This window comes from Vigna angularis, chromosome 3 (assembly GCF_016808095.1).
Source record: "Vigna angularis cultivar LongXiaoDou No.4 chromosome 3, ASM1680809v1, whole genome shotgun sequence".
NCBI lineage: Eukaryota > Viridiplantae > Streptophyta > Magnoliopsida > Fabales > Fabaceae > Vigna > Vigna angularis.
The window spans coordinates 7,901,588-7,917,229 of record NC_068972.1 but is presented as its reverse complement, the minus strand read 5'-3'; the positions used below and the strand labels follow the sequence as shown (position 1 = coordinate 7,917,229).

Here is a 15,642-nt window from a genome sequence, read left to right as displayed (position 1 = left end):
TATTGGATTCGTCCATTAATTTTGATATTACAATTGGAAATCAATTTACATGTGAATTTGAAAACATTCCATGAATATACGTAGTTTTTCTAAAAAAAAACTTGCAAAAAATGGAAGCTCCGACAGAAACTTGTCTCGGTGATGGTGAAATAAGAAGATTGTTTAGTGATGATCGTAGCCATTAACATGTGTTTGCTTCTCTGAGTATGTTTCCTTGGCCGGTGCTGTCATCATGTGAGAGTTTTGCTCTCTTCAAAGATCAAGAACCACATTCAAAAACTACCACACATTTATCTTTTATTCATTTTAAGAGCCACGTGTACCAAAGGTCAAATCGACAAGATGTTGAAAGAAAGAGATTTTATATTCATCAGTTAATAATTAAGCCAAACATCTTCTTCCGACACACAAAAAACATAAGCAAAAGAGAAAACACTGGACCGACAAGAGTAAGTTCTCTCTCTCTCTCTCTCTCTCTCTCTCTCTCTCTCTCTCTCTCTCTCTCTCTCTCTCTCTCTCTCTCTCTCTCTCTCTCTCTCTGTATATTTGTGCTACATAGCTACCTCACAATACAATTTTCTTCAATTAAGCTTAAGCACGATATAATTAAGCCTTTTTCGTTTCCCTGAAGAAGCCGGAAAGTGAGGATAGCATCAGCAGCAAGTACACTTCCTCGGTCTGTAAATTAACCTCGTATATACAAAGGTATGATCTTACTTTAATCCGTTTTCTTCATCATAATCTTTGTGCTTTATCTGTTTATCTGTCGGTAAAGCAATTAATGAATACATGATTGAATATGGAAAATACGACTTTGCTTCTTCCACATCTTTCATCATGAAATACCAGAATAATTAATTAGGATTACATCAACAATGTGATTTAATTCCATATTTTATACAAACTTCTCGGACCCTGTTAATTGCCTAGATACTTAATTCTTTTACCATAGACAACACTTTTTAAGACTATGAAACTAAAAATTATTACTATTACTATTATTATAATAATAATTATTAATAATCCTATATTTTTATAAGAGTGGAGATATAGGAAAACGATAGGTTTTGATAACAAGCTAGAGCGTCGGTTTGTCCCAGTGTGGGTAATCTAATATTATGTTAAATATTCGTCAGGTCATTCTTATATATATATATATATATATATATATATATATATATATATATATATATATATATATATATATATATATTTTGTTATTCGTATTTGATTTTAATTCTATCTCTTAAATAGTTTTTTTGAATTAAAATATTTATTTTATAAATTTTACTTTATAAGTATAATTTCTTTAAATTTAATAGTTATTTAGATTTAACCATTTTCTAATTATAAATATAAAAAAATTATAATAAGATCACAAAAAATATTTTAATTTTATAATTATAATAACATATCAATCTAGAAATGCTATATTTTTATATTACATCTGGTTAATAGGTGTAATGGAAAAAAATTTAAAATTATGAATTAAAAATAGATTAATAGAATACACGAAATAAAAAATAATTAGGTTAATTTATGATTAAATTTGTTATTTTCTCAAAAATATTATCAAAAATTAATTATATGTTTTATTTAATAAATAAATAACGCTTATAATTAATCATATAAGTAAAAAAAGTAACGTTTTTAGGATTTACATCATCAACTATATACTTATATCTCAAGGACACATATAATGATATAATTGAATTGAATCAATCGGTTTGATAATAATCTTAACTGAAATTTATTTTTGTTAAGACGTTGCAGAAAATTACGTCCCCAATTATTAAATGCATACATCTTTCTTTTTGTCAAAGTTTGGGTGATCATATCATAGCACAAAAAGAAAGCTAAGGTAGTAATGGCAGACGAGGTCCAAAGCTTCATTTTAGATAAAAAGTAATCAAGAGACGGGTTGTCTTTTTCATTATAATTTTACTTTAAAATTATTGTATCCTTGTTTTTTTTTTAAATCACCAACATGAATTAAGTTATTTTTAATAAGTACGATCGTTATATTATTGTGGTTTACAAATATAAAATTACCGGTATAAATTAGAAAAAAAAAAAAATACTATCATAGAGGTATAACTTGTGACATTGGTATTACTTTATAAAGGCTAAGTCAATTTGATACTTTGAAAAACAATCTTTAAGGATAGCAAAGCTGAAAAAGTTATATCTTTACAAATTTGGTGCTTGGGCACGAATGAGGTACATCTTTATCAATATTATTATGGCAGACCAAATTTACATTTCCCACCCATTATTGTTCAGTTATTCGTAATCACCCGTAATTATGGGCAATGCTACCATTATACTACTTTATTATATTTTTATGGGATTTTTAAATTAAAGTATATAAAATATATGTAATATATACTTTTTTCCCCCCTTTTTTTATGGAGAATTAGGGATAGCCATTGTCGCATTTCTGTATTTTAATTTTTATTATGTAATTAAAAACTAATATAAAAAATATTATAAAAACTTAGTGACTACAATTTTTATTCACAAGTAATATATATATATATATATATATATATATATATATATATATATATAATTTATAATTTATAAATCAATAAAGGATGGTTATATTGTATTTATGTAATTATAAAGCTATATAAATTGCTATAATTTTAATACATATATAATAGTAATATACATTTACAGAAAGGAATTTACCTAGCATATCAATTACATCAAGTATAAAGCAGATCACAAAGGTTAAAAAATTAACTAAAGTAAGGTAAGTAAATGATTAAGAAGTAATAATAACTCATAAGTACGTAATATAATGATATGAGTGCATGAGATTAAATAATTTTCATACATACATATACACACATATTATACACATGATAAGACTATTGTTGACCTTATCCCAATATTATTTACTTACGATAGTCTCATAACATGTCTCTAATATCCTCTATCAACTTCTCATTATATGATACATTAACCAACATGATTAAGGTTACCAGTGAAACTTAGGATATCATTGAATCTAGTCTAATATAACTCGTCACACTAAATGTAATTAAGTTGTGCCTCGTCTCCTGCACACATTACTTTGACACAAGGATCTTTTAAATTTTTTAATTTGTCTAAAGTTTCTAATTTTAAAACATCATATTATTAAATATTTTATTTTTAAAAATAGACTATATATTTAATTTTTTAAAATAAATAAGTTAATATTTTAAAATACATATTTAACTATTGAATAAAATCACATTACATTTATCATTATTTAAATTTCGGAATCCATATATAAAAGATTAAGAAATTAATTTAGTATGCTTAACTTGGATTTAGTGGTCAAATCATCGGAACTTATAAATATTATCCTCTCGAACTTACACAAACTCATCTAAAATAGACATTCTTGTGAAAGATTTTGCCCACACTTTGTAAGTGGTGATAGACTTGAATGAATACCAATCATTTGTCAACCCTCTGTGTACATTCTGCCTTCCCAGCATTAAAACTGTAGTAAAAGTCAACTTTCCACATGTGAGACACAACAATGTTGTCTTAATGATCAAAATTAATAGGTTCCCCGAAGTTAGGACCCCTCATCCTTCCAAAACCAAATACTCCTTCAATTGTGGATATTCCAAATAAATTTGATAAAAAAATGCTCATAAACAAAAACACCCCATTAATACTAATTAATGATAGGATGTTCTTTTTGGATACCACAACTTGAACATGTCATTGTTTTTTGGCTAAATTACACACAGATATTTTAGATACACTCTTCTCTGGTGCGATTACATGAATACACACATTTCAAATTCAATTACTCAGTTAGCTACCTCAGTTATTATTATTATTATTATTATTATTATTATATCATAACCAATAATGTGAGACATTTATGTTTTCCACTATAAAAAAGTTGAGTGTTACAAAAACAAGAAGGAAAAAGTGACGACAAATATTGTCTTTTATCTGAAACACAGTTTTGTTACGTAAAAATCTAAGTGTTTGGACCAATTTTGTTTTGGGAACGAATGGCCTGGTGTTTATGGATATGAGAAAATGATTGTGTGTGGGACATATCCTAGTCAATGTCTGAACACGACATGCATGTGCCTCCTTGAAGCTGATTCTGTAGCACTTTCTTCAAATAATGGATAATAATAGAAATGAGAACAAATATTTACATCACTATCTCATTTTTTCCATCAAAGGAACTTTTGTTTTTACGAGTTTTACAAATTTTTATTTTAAATAAAAATGAAAATTTTAACCTTTTTTGTTTGTTATTCTTTTTCAGTCCTATTATTTTCAAGATTCCAAACGAAGGTGAGGTAAGTCATGGCCTCTTAATTTGCATATAATCGATCAAATTTAAATCTCATACTGTTACTTGATTATTATTATAACTTTCAAATTTAAATTTCATATTATTATTACTGTATTAATGGTGAAAAATTAAAATAATGTTGAAAACATGTTGAGATATGTTTTAAGAAATAAAATTTGCATCAATTCATAAACTAAACTATAAGCAAAATCCTATAACACTAATAAACTTCTATACAAAATGATTAACCCAAATTTTTCTTTAGCATTAAAAAGGAAAAAACAGAAAATAGAATTCCGATGCGAATGTATTTCCCCAATGTAAATAAATTGAAAATAAAATAATTTTAAAGAATATAAAAAAAAAATATTTTGATACGTATAAATTTTTTACATTTATTTGTCATTATTTTTTTAAAATATAAAAGTTTAATTTTTTTATGATATTTTTATTCTTATATTATATTAAATGAATGTAATAACGTGTTACTGTGTTCTTACTTAAAAAAGAATATGAAAAACAAAACTCGAACCAGAGAAACTAAAATTTTCTGATCTTCCAGCTACTACATATCGGTCCATTATCAGCAATAATTTTCTGGCCACTTTAGTTTTTATTCGTCGTACGGTTCTTTCTTTTTTTCTGAATTTGAAGTGTAAACAAAAAAAAAAGTAGATGTCAGAAAGTGTACTTTTAGATAAATATATATTCAATTTGATTTGAAGTAATCATGGTTTACCATGTGAATTTGAAGCTAAGGCTTACGATTCTAATTACTATAATAAAATTCTTAAATGAGACAAAAGAATTATAATAATTAATTTAAAATTATTGGTCTCTAAAATAATTTTTTTATTTATAATAATAATTATTTTAGATACTAATAATTTTTATTTTAAAAATTAATATTTAAATTAGTCAATATAATAATTAATATTTTTTAAAAATTAAATATTTTATTATAGTGAATATTATTGGTGTCTCTTTAAATTTAAAGGCAATCATAAATACTATTAATATAATAATGCCATATAAACCATTCAAAAGATGATCATCCTCCATTTGAAAACAGAAATGATTATGGCATAGAATTAATGAAAACCTGTTTAAAGTAGGAATGTTTACAACCTTAATTTATCATTGAAAAAATGGGCATTGCACTGTGACTCTTATTTTACAACTGCCACTCATCCCAACTTTGAATAACAGAGATGACTTTTCCCATTTCAGTCGCTTTTCTGGTTTGTTTTTTTCTAGGAAATTTAATACACAATAACTCAGTTCCCGTACAAATTTTATTAGGATGCAATTTAATAATATATATTAAAAAAACATCTTATAAAATAGAAAACTGTTCTTGACTTATATTTCATAAATTGGGTTTATATTTATATTTAGTTGATGTAAAACAAAAACGTAAACATACTGTACATAAGAGTAAATCTAAAGCTATAATAACTTATGTATCATAAATTCAACAAACTGAATAATTATATAGACATTCTCTAATTTTTCTTTTTGATAAGTGCAAGTTGGTACCTTCATTGAAAGCTGGGGTCGAGGGATTGTGTTACATGTGATGGATTCAGTTATTTCTTGTAGTCGTGCGTCCATTTCATGTCATGATGAGTTATCTTTTTGGGCATTTTCAACCAATTAGGTTGAAGAAGAATGCAACACTAATTTGCCCTTTCACCAAAGAGTCGCCCATTTATTGGTTGGTTGCTTTTCACGCTGTCTATTAATTAATCCACATATCATGAATGTGGAAAAAAGTTAACTTAATTTAACTAGATCAATCACTGTCAATTATACCTCAAAATTTGTGGATCAATAATAGTGATCATTGCTGCAAACAGGGTATTAGGTCTATTTATCTCTCTGTTTTCATTTTTTCTTTGATAAAAGTTTCTTCCTTTACTTCGCTTAAGAGTAACTTAGAAAACAATTTTAAAACTTCTCACAGGAAGGAAGTCGGTTTTTTTTTATTCAAATAAAAGAAGAATTCAATTTTAATTAGTTAATCTTGAACCATGAAATAATTAATAGAATTTAATGTCATACCACATAATTTATTAATGAAATCGGCTTGTCGTATATAATGTTTTTCTACAAGATTTGTCTCATGGCATGCCACGTGTTGGGGAGGTTTGACATGTGGGAGTATGGTTGATCTAATTTATTAGGACAACCTCCAACTGGCAACCTGTTAATCATTAATGTCTGCAACTTGCTAATGTCCCGTGATTTTGCCCACGGACCCGCATTCTTCCATCTTTCCTTTGTCACACGAAGAATTGAATTAAACTATTATCATTTTTTTAATTTTTTGTATGAATGAGAAGTAGATTAATACGAGCCACTAGATAACGATCCAATGATGTCATTTTTCGACTGAGTTGGATCCTCTTTACTTATGGAATAATCTCTGATGGTGTGGTAATAGTCATGTTTTAAAACAGAAGTTTTTTTTTTTTGTTTCCAAGAATTCTGCGAAAGTAAACAATAATTGTTAGAATCAGTACCCTGTAATTATTACTCTAGAAGAAAAAAAAAAGATCGGTAAGAAAAACCCAGTTTTGCTACTTGAATATCAACTACTCACTTTTTCCATTTGGTAATAATTTGACAACGTTAACAACTGCTTTGATGTGTTTTTTTATGTTCCCATTCTTACCTATCTATTTGTAGGTACCTCAGTTCAGTTTCCGCCTTCACTTTCTTATTCTGCTTCAGCCAAATATAGCCAATCGTAACAGTGATGAAGCAAGGATCAGCAGTAAACAACCAACAGGTACTGTGTTTTTGTCTGTGGGTGTGTCTACTCTGAACCTGTGCATGGCTTGTTTCTGCATGCCTGTGCGACTTGTGTTTAGTGTGTTGGGGTTAGTTGATATTGGGAAAAGAAGGCACTGTGCAAAGGGCTTGGGCTGACATGGGCTTTTTGGGTTCGTGTTGCATGCAGCTCTTGTGGGCTAGAGTGGTTATGCGGAAATGGTTTAACATGAGCAGCAACGAGCCTGATTACAGTGCTGACCCTGATGATGATAATGAGGATGACCCCGAGACTGACTCAGACAATGAAGGTGAGTCTTTACAACTATCTTTCTATTGTTTTGAATATCTTCGTGTTTGTGCGTCTCTGTGTGTGGGTTTGAAATTTCTTAGAATCTGGAAATTGAGCATTGTCATTATGCCAGGTTTATCTGAAACATGAGAATTGAGACTGTTCAACTCCATTTCAGTTTGGGTGTTTGTGATCTGTCTATGCAGGGTGGGGAAAACAGACACGGTTTTGGGACAGCAGAGAGGAACAAGCTCCGACTGAGACAAATGGTTATTTAATTTTTTCCTTCTCACATATGCAATTGTAGCTTCTGATTTTCTTCCAATCTGAGAATTGCAAAGATTGGTATGCTCTGTTTGTCTTTATTACACCGTCTAAATATCTGATGAACTGCAGAATTTCTTCCAAGGTTAAGAAGGCAAAAGTCGCTAACTGTTAGGTCTGAATATATAAACAAGAAGGAACTGAGGTGAGGAACTAGTCTCGTGTTTATTTAGAAACAGAAGACTCTAAATGCTATGAATTGAAAGAGTAGAAAGCATAGTTCGTTTGTTGGTATCGCTCAAGCCTCTCTCATCTGGATTTTGGTGAATATTTGTCTCTCAGAGTATGTGTTGGAACATGGAATGTCGGGGGAAGGCTTCCACCTGTTGATCTTGATATTGATGATTGGCTACGCATCAACGAACCGGCTGATATCTATGTTCTTGGGTAAGCTGTAACTGTCCCTTATCATTCTTTTTATGCTTCTTATATTTTGTATGTTCACCTGAATACAACATTTTTCAGTCAGAATCAATATATTTTCTTTATACAGACATTTTACTCTTCTTGCAAACGAACATTTGTCTCCCTTGTTTAACCAGAACATAACACATTACAATGCCCCAGTCTTCAGGAGATCGTACCATTAAATCCTGGTAACATTTTTGGTGCTGAAGATACTCGACCAGTACCAAAATGGGAAAACATTATTCGAGATACACTGAATAGAGTTAGACCAAAAGCCCCAAAGATGAAATCCTTCAGTGATCCTCCGTCTCCATCAAAATTTAAGCCATCGGATGATGTGGCAGACATGGAAGAAGAAATTTTACTTGAAAGCGACAGTGACATTGGTGAGGAAGTCCTTCCTGTGGATGAAGATCACAACGTTTATGATGGAGGCACAGATAAGCCGAACACAGAAGAAGAAGTCTTGGCTTCAGATGCTGCTGATATTGGCAACACAGTTGGCAATGATTTACAGAGACAGTTTTCTGAAGGAAGGAGGTTGAGTAGGCTAAATCATTTCCGTGACGAAAATTTGTCCCAGAAAACGGGAACCTCATCTTCTCAACAGATCAGTAAACTATCCAGAATGATTAGTAGTTCTGATAGAATCGGTTTGAGTTGGCCAGAGCCACCACTGCATTTGCTATCTCAACCATTGAATAAACCAACTTCTTTTAAATCTATCAGATCCTTTTCAGCATCAAAGTCTTTCAGAACATGTCATTCTTTCAAGCCAACCATGGATGACATAATTTCTCTTGCTGAAATCGACCTCGAAGCTTTGATGAAGCGGAAAAGGAGATCATCGTATGTAAGGATAGTAAGCAAACAGATGGTTGGGATTTTCATCACCATATGGGTTCGTCGTAGCTTGCGTAAACATATCCAGAATTTAAAGGTCTCAACTGTTGGTGTCGGTGTTATGGGCTATATTGGTAACAAGGTCTTTATCCCTTTCTTTAGAATATCTGTTTTTTTCTTTTCTGCTTGACTTCGCAATGTTTGATTGTTAAATCATTGCATTATCATTATCTCCGACACCTTTCTCTTGTTCCTTTCGTTCTGTAAAGTTTTCTGGATTACTTGCTTGGCATATTAGGCTCAATTGTGGACTTGAATACAACAGGTATGTTTGGTGGTGCCATTGCCACATAAAGTAATGTACTATGTGGTTGATATATGGTGTGGGCACCAATCAATGATGACACTTTCGTTGTACTGATTATCTCATTCATTTATTCCACTAGGTTTTCATCATTAGTGTTTAGGCAAACAAGTTAATCCACCATTTACCTTAACTTTTAGTTAGGATATTGTGAACTCTTTGAATAAGGTTCTTTGTAAGTATTTTAACAGAGAAAAATATGAAGAAAGAAAAATAAATAAATGACTTTCTTCATTATCCATAAACTAATTATTAGAAACTTCCTTCGCAGAATTCAAGTTTTTCTTATTTTCCTCAATGAGAAGTATTTGTGGGGAAGCTTCTTTATATGACCCTATGCATATAATTCTTGTTTTTGTCTGTGGGTGATTTATTATTGGAAATATTGGGTGATCTTGGCATCTATCAGTGTTGATGTGATTATCAGATGATAAGAAACTCCTAAAATTTTCAGGGATCAATATCTATCAGCATGTCTATATACCAGACACTCTTCTGTTTCATATGCACCCACCTTACGGCAGGTGAAAAGGAAGTCGATGAACTTAAAAGAAATGCTGATGTTCGCGAAATACATCAAAGAACCCAGTTTCCTCTTGCTGATATTGGAGTTCCCAGAAAGATCCTTGATCATGAGTGAGTGAATGTTTTACATACCAAGATAAACTAAAAGGATGATTATTTGACTTTTCAATGGGATTGTTTTCATGATGATTATTCCCTTACTGTATGCTTTTATTCTGCATTTACAAATTTTGCCTAAAAGAACTCCTTGATTGATTCCAATTTATCTGCACTTTCCAGAAGAATAATTTGGTTGGGTGATCTGAATTATCGAATCAACTTGTCGTATGAGAAAACAAGAGATTATATCTCAAAAAAGCAATGGTCAAAATTGATTGAGAAAGACCAGGTAACAGTTACTGATATACTCTTACTCGATGTGAACTGCACAATTTTATATATGGTCCATATCTGCACCTTTGATGAGAAATATGCATCCCAGATTTTTCTAGTAAGCCTGATATAACCAACTTTTTTATGACCTGATTGGGTAACTTTACGAATTTTTTTTATTTCCTTTTGTCTAGGAAATATAAGTATGTGCAACAAGTATTTCCAAAATAAATAATTACAATAAAATTTATTTTTTTCAAATAATTATTTATTATTTGTTGTAACTTTTACATCAACTAAAGATAAAACCAATTTATATAAGTAGATGTAAATTTCGTCTTAAAAAATAGTTTTATATGATTGAATTATGTTTAAAATTCACTTCTTGTGTTATATTTTTATTAAATTATCTATATTTATGTTGTTCATAGTTTGTTAGCATTTAACATCCTTTACCTAAAATTGAACATTTGTCTTGGGACCGTTTTAATGTAAATATAACTGCATAGTGATGATATTTTAATCATGTATCCTATTGTAACTTAGATAACAGTGTTCAAAAGACAACAGTATCCAATAACCATGCCAACATGTGGAACTGTTGGTTGTAAATTCTCAATGCTTCCAAGTTGAAGCAAGTTATCCATGCCATTTTTCATTTTGGTACGTGAAATTGATTAATGTTGAAAACCAACATAAAAAAGGAACTCAGGTAAAAGGTAGTTCTAGCTGTGTATTTTATTGACATCTTATTATGACAGCTTACAAAAGAACTGGAGAAAGGTGTATTTCATGGATGGTCAGAAGGTGCATTAAACTTCCCACCAACTTATAAGTATGAGATTAATTCAGAGAAATATTATGGAGAGGACCCAAAGGTTGGAAGGCGAATACCATCATGGTATACTCAAATTTATTTTAATTTTTGTTTCTAAATAAAATCATGTTAAACATCATTATGAATTTTGACATCTGAATGAACTAATATTCCAAAGCCCATCAATAATTTACAAATTCAGATTTAATTGCCTTTTTTCTCTTAATAATTAGAAAAGTACTTAATATGGTATATTGATCAATTTTGTTGACAAAATCTTTGTTTATATAAATGATTTTGCTTTGTAAAAATTTGCAATTACTTTCAGGTGTGATCGTATTCTTTCTTACGGCTTGGGAATGAGATTACTTAGATATGGAAGGACTGAACTTAAATTTTCAGACCACAGACCAGTGACAGCCACATACATGGCAGAGGTTGAGGTGTTCTCTCCAAGGAAGCTGCAGAAAGCCCTGACTTTCACTGATGCAGAGATTGAAAATGAAGAAGTCATGGCAAATTTAGGTATAGTTGAAATTGAAACATATATAAACAAGTTTCCTTACATATATAAACATAGCTTACTTGTCTGAAATTTGAACTAACTGAGACTGCCATAATCTCTATTTTCTGGTGCAGAGACACTGTACGAGTTCTGAAGTATTTATTGAATTTGAAGGAACAACAATGGTAGCGATTGCAACTTCATATTGGATTTTTCATTTTCATTTTCTTTTTACTTAGCATTTTACAGAAAGCAGTTGTATGATTTTTGTAAAGCATATGATGAATAAGATGTAAAGCTTGTTGGTAAATTGGGTATATTCACTTGAGTCGGCTTATCAGTGAGGGTTTGGATTAGTTTGCATAAAGTTACAAACTTCACTGCACTCATTGCACTAAAAAGAAGATTGCTGCAGTGTGATTAACATTGTATGTAAGACCTTTAATGGGAAAATCTCTGTATGCTTATAAAAATAAACAGAATATGGCAGGTATTTTTCAGATTTAGTTGTGTAGAGAGATGATTGCAATTGCAACACACTATTAGGTGATATACATATATGCAGAATGTATAAGATAAACTTTCTTGTATTATCTCATTGCTATTACTAAATTTTTTTTTGTTATAATTGTGAAAGAATTTTATAGTTTTTGTTGTTATCAAAGATGAGTACTATATATTAATGACTTACAAGACTTAAAAGATTGTGGTCAATTTTGGCTTTTTCTACATCCCTTTAATAATTTGACTATGGTATAATATTTTTATGGAGGTTTCAGTATCAAGAGTTTCGAATACCATAACTAATTGAATACTAATTTCATAAAGTTTCGAATACGATAAATAGTTGAATACCAATTTCATAATATCAGTCAAACCTTTTAAAGAATGAATTCAGTTCATCCATTTTGTTTTTGGTAAGTTTGGGGATTGTGTAATTTGTTTTGTTAAGTAATTCTAGGGTATTATTCCCCTTTCAACTAACTAGCTCTTCCTATAAACTTTAATTATTCATGCTAAAAATTATAATAATATAAGCATCAATTATATTTCTATTATATCATTATTTTACGTCATGGGAAAGTGAAAGATTAGGTTTGACAAAGTAGAAATACTATAGTGATAGAAGAGATCCCCTACCATGTTGCTTTATGGAGTAAAATAAGAAAAAAAAGGCCAACAAAAATTTTGATACCATATTAGAAAATAATTTTTAAGTCTAATTCAAAGGCGAGGTTTGCACCTCACTTATATATTATCATTTAGTCTCATTTCTAGCCGAGACTTCCAACAAAAATCATTATCATATTAATATATAAAGTGTTCTTTTGAAATTTATATTTTAAACTGCAAATAATTTTATTTGATAAATTAAAATTCAATATTAAAATTTGTATTAATTTTAATTTTTAAAGTAAAATATCCCAATCATCTCTACTTTTGGTTATTCATAAAGACAATATTTTTTCTAATTCTTTTAGGCAATTTCTCTTTACAACTTTATCTTTATTTTCATAATTATATTTTATTAATTTTTTTCTTAATTATGTAATAAAAATGTGAAGACACCATGAAAAGAAATATAATAATAAATTAAAGATAATTTTGTAAAACTATGATATTTACCACATAGGTTGATACTCTTACACTGCAGATAATTTTGTTTGATAAAATTAAAATTCAATATTAAAATTTGTATTAATTTTAATTTTTAAAGTAAAATATCCTATAATATTTGTATTAATTTTAATTTTTAAAGTAAAATATCCTTGATAAAAAATGCAGCCATCTCTACTTTTGGTTATTTATAAAGACTATTTGTAATATCCCAAAAATACAGTGTACAACCATATACGAGAGTCATCACATTTTAATAATAATACAGATCAGTTCTACACAGAACGATATACGATTATGGCCGAGCGACCTTAAATAGTATCAGGAAATTAAAAACTAATGCTAGTTACCACTAGACCGAATGTTTTTACAAAAGACACTAATACCGCACGGTCTTTACAAAAGAGAAAGCCAACACCAGACCGAATGCTGTCAAGGTTCGGCCTTCACTTCCGTTACGTCTTCCAATACTTCTTTCAGCCGCTCTTCTCCTTCTACTCACATCCACACGGATGATCATTGCAACAGGACAACGACATGATGCACAACACAGACAAAAATGATAAACAGGGTAAGCTTATATAATTTAATTTATTCAATCAAAACATACAACATTCATAACAAAACCAACAACGACCACATCATAATTCATACATCCATGCATGCAAATAACGACCACATGACTCGGATTGTCCGGACTGTATGAATCCTGTGTAGCTACGACGTTTGTGCACCCGAGTGATGTAGTAACTGGGATACCCTCAACAGCTGCCACCCGAGGTTGATCTGTTCCGTCCAAGTTAACCTTATGTACTAGGACCTCCTGTCATTCTCACACGTGACTTACTCCTCTCTACATGAGAACGAGTAATCATGGAATATCAGGATGAACGCCCGCTAAGCTTTGCCTACATTCATACTTTACCAATCAATAACCATGTTCTGAGATATTCCTCCCTGAAATACTCGTTCATAACCAAATTATTTCATACACATCACATTTCAAATTCTCTCATACTTTATCATCCATATATTCAAATGAAATAAGATCATACGTTCTTATCATAGCCCAAGTATGACTGGTATAACGCTTCTTAGAAACTAACAAGACTGAGCGCTACTCATCTATTTCAATAAATAGACTCCTAAGAGTTCAAACCGGACGCCACAAAGCCTAGGCCAAATACTAAGACTCTAGGTCGAACACCTTTTAAAGACCAACATTGATTTACACTAAATACTAATACTAATGAGAAACTATGGAGTAACGAACGCTATCTAGTTTGCATGAAGACTCTGATTCTAAACACAGTAATAATATATTACAGAAAACAAGACCCAGCGCTTGGTTTAAGATCGAGCACTGTAGAAACCGAACACTATTGGACGAGCGCTGGTCCAAGACCAAGTGATTACAGGAACGAGCGCTACTGAGACTGAACGCTTGGTCCAAGACCGATCACTAATAAACTTACATAAAACGAATGAATATATATATATATATATATATATATATATATATATATATATATATATATATATACAATTGAGCCACCACTTATTCTGAATGAAAAAGAACGATAACGGCTACGACCGTAAGTAATATATATAACACATTTACTAAACTGTTTAGGAAGTCTAAAGAAGAACTACACTTAAGCCGAACATTCACTCATACATATCTACTATTCTATCACGATCGTTATTAACGAAATTCCTTGTATAAGAGAACCTAATATAAACGGACGCTCAAAGGAAAACTGAACACTGAATACGAACTCTCGTCACAGTTTACCTAATCTTATATAGCATTACAGAAAGACTCTCAGACATTATCCCCAAAGCATGAGGAATCAGGTAAGACCATGTACTCCCAAGAAGAACCGAACGCTCGTTAACAACTCTCGACCATACTACCACCTTTACTCAGACTACCACAGTTTGAATATCAAGTCCTATCTCAACTCAATTCACAACATGCATCATTCATCCATCCACACGTCCAAACAAGCAGTACACACATATCTCATATTCATCAAATAATCAAACAACGTATCATGCAAACATGCCAACGTTCAACCAAGAATTTAATCAAATTATATAAGCTTCCCTTACCTCTATATACGTAACCGAACGCTCAACGAGGCAGAATGTAACTCCCCACTACTAAAGACCTAACATTCGACAATCCTGTTTTAGGAGTACTGGACCAAATAGAGAAACCAGGACACTCAGAATTATACTATCCCATCAGGCGACCAGAACTAGAGAGTTGCATGTGAGAATGAACGAACGTGCTTAAAGAGAAGGAAACTCACCAGCTCATAATCACAAACCGATCGGTTTAAATGGAAGCTCTTGACGCCGAGAGTGTTCCAACGGTGCCTGAGAAGTGATCGGAAGAAGAAATGGTGAGGTTTTCTTAGAGAGAAGAAGGATATTTTAGAGAGAAGGAGGAGAAAAGAGCTTCAGCAGT

The 15,642-nt window shown here is 30.7% G+C and overlaps 1 protein-coding gene across 6 annotated transcripts; it reads left to right on the top strand.

Moving 5' to 3' along the window:
• The first annotated feature begins 420 nt into the window (after positions 1-420).
• LOC108324314 (type IV inositol polyphosphate 5-phosphatase 3) lies at positions 421-12,026 on the top strand. Of its 6 annotated transcripts, XM_017557235.2 has the most exons (14): positions 421-449; positions 632-705; positions 4,295-4,328; positions 7,016-7,118; positions 7,290-7,410; positions 7,598-7,660; positions 7,788-7,860; positions 7,998-8,102; positions 8,283-9,108; positions 9,785-9,966; positions 10,135-10,243; positions 10,989-11,128; positions 11,373-11,569; positions 11,684-12,026. In XM_017557235.2, the coding sequence occupies exons 4-14, from the start codon at positions 7,086-7,088 to the stop codon at positions 11,701-11,703; spliced, it is 1,869 nt and encodes a 622-aa protein (XP_017412724.1). In that variant the 5' UTR covers positions 421-449; positions 632-705; positions 4,295-4,328; positions 7,016-7,085; the 3' UTR covers positions 11,704-12,026. The 6 variants fall into 6 exon arrangements, with proteins under 6 accessions (XP_017412724.1, XP_017412727.1, XP_017412730.1 ...); XM_017557238.2 differs by lacking the exon at positions 4,295-4,328 and having other exon boundaries at positions 424-449; XM_017557241.2 differs by lacking the exons at positions 421-449; positions 632-705; positions 4,295-4,328 and adding an exon at positions 6,701-6,763.
• The last annotated feature ends 3,616 nt before the right edge of the window (positions 12,027-15,642 follow it).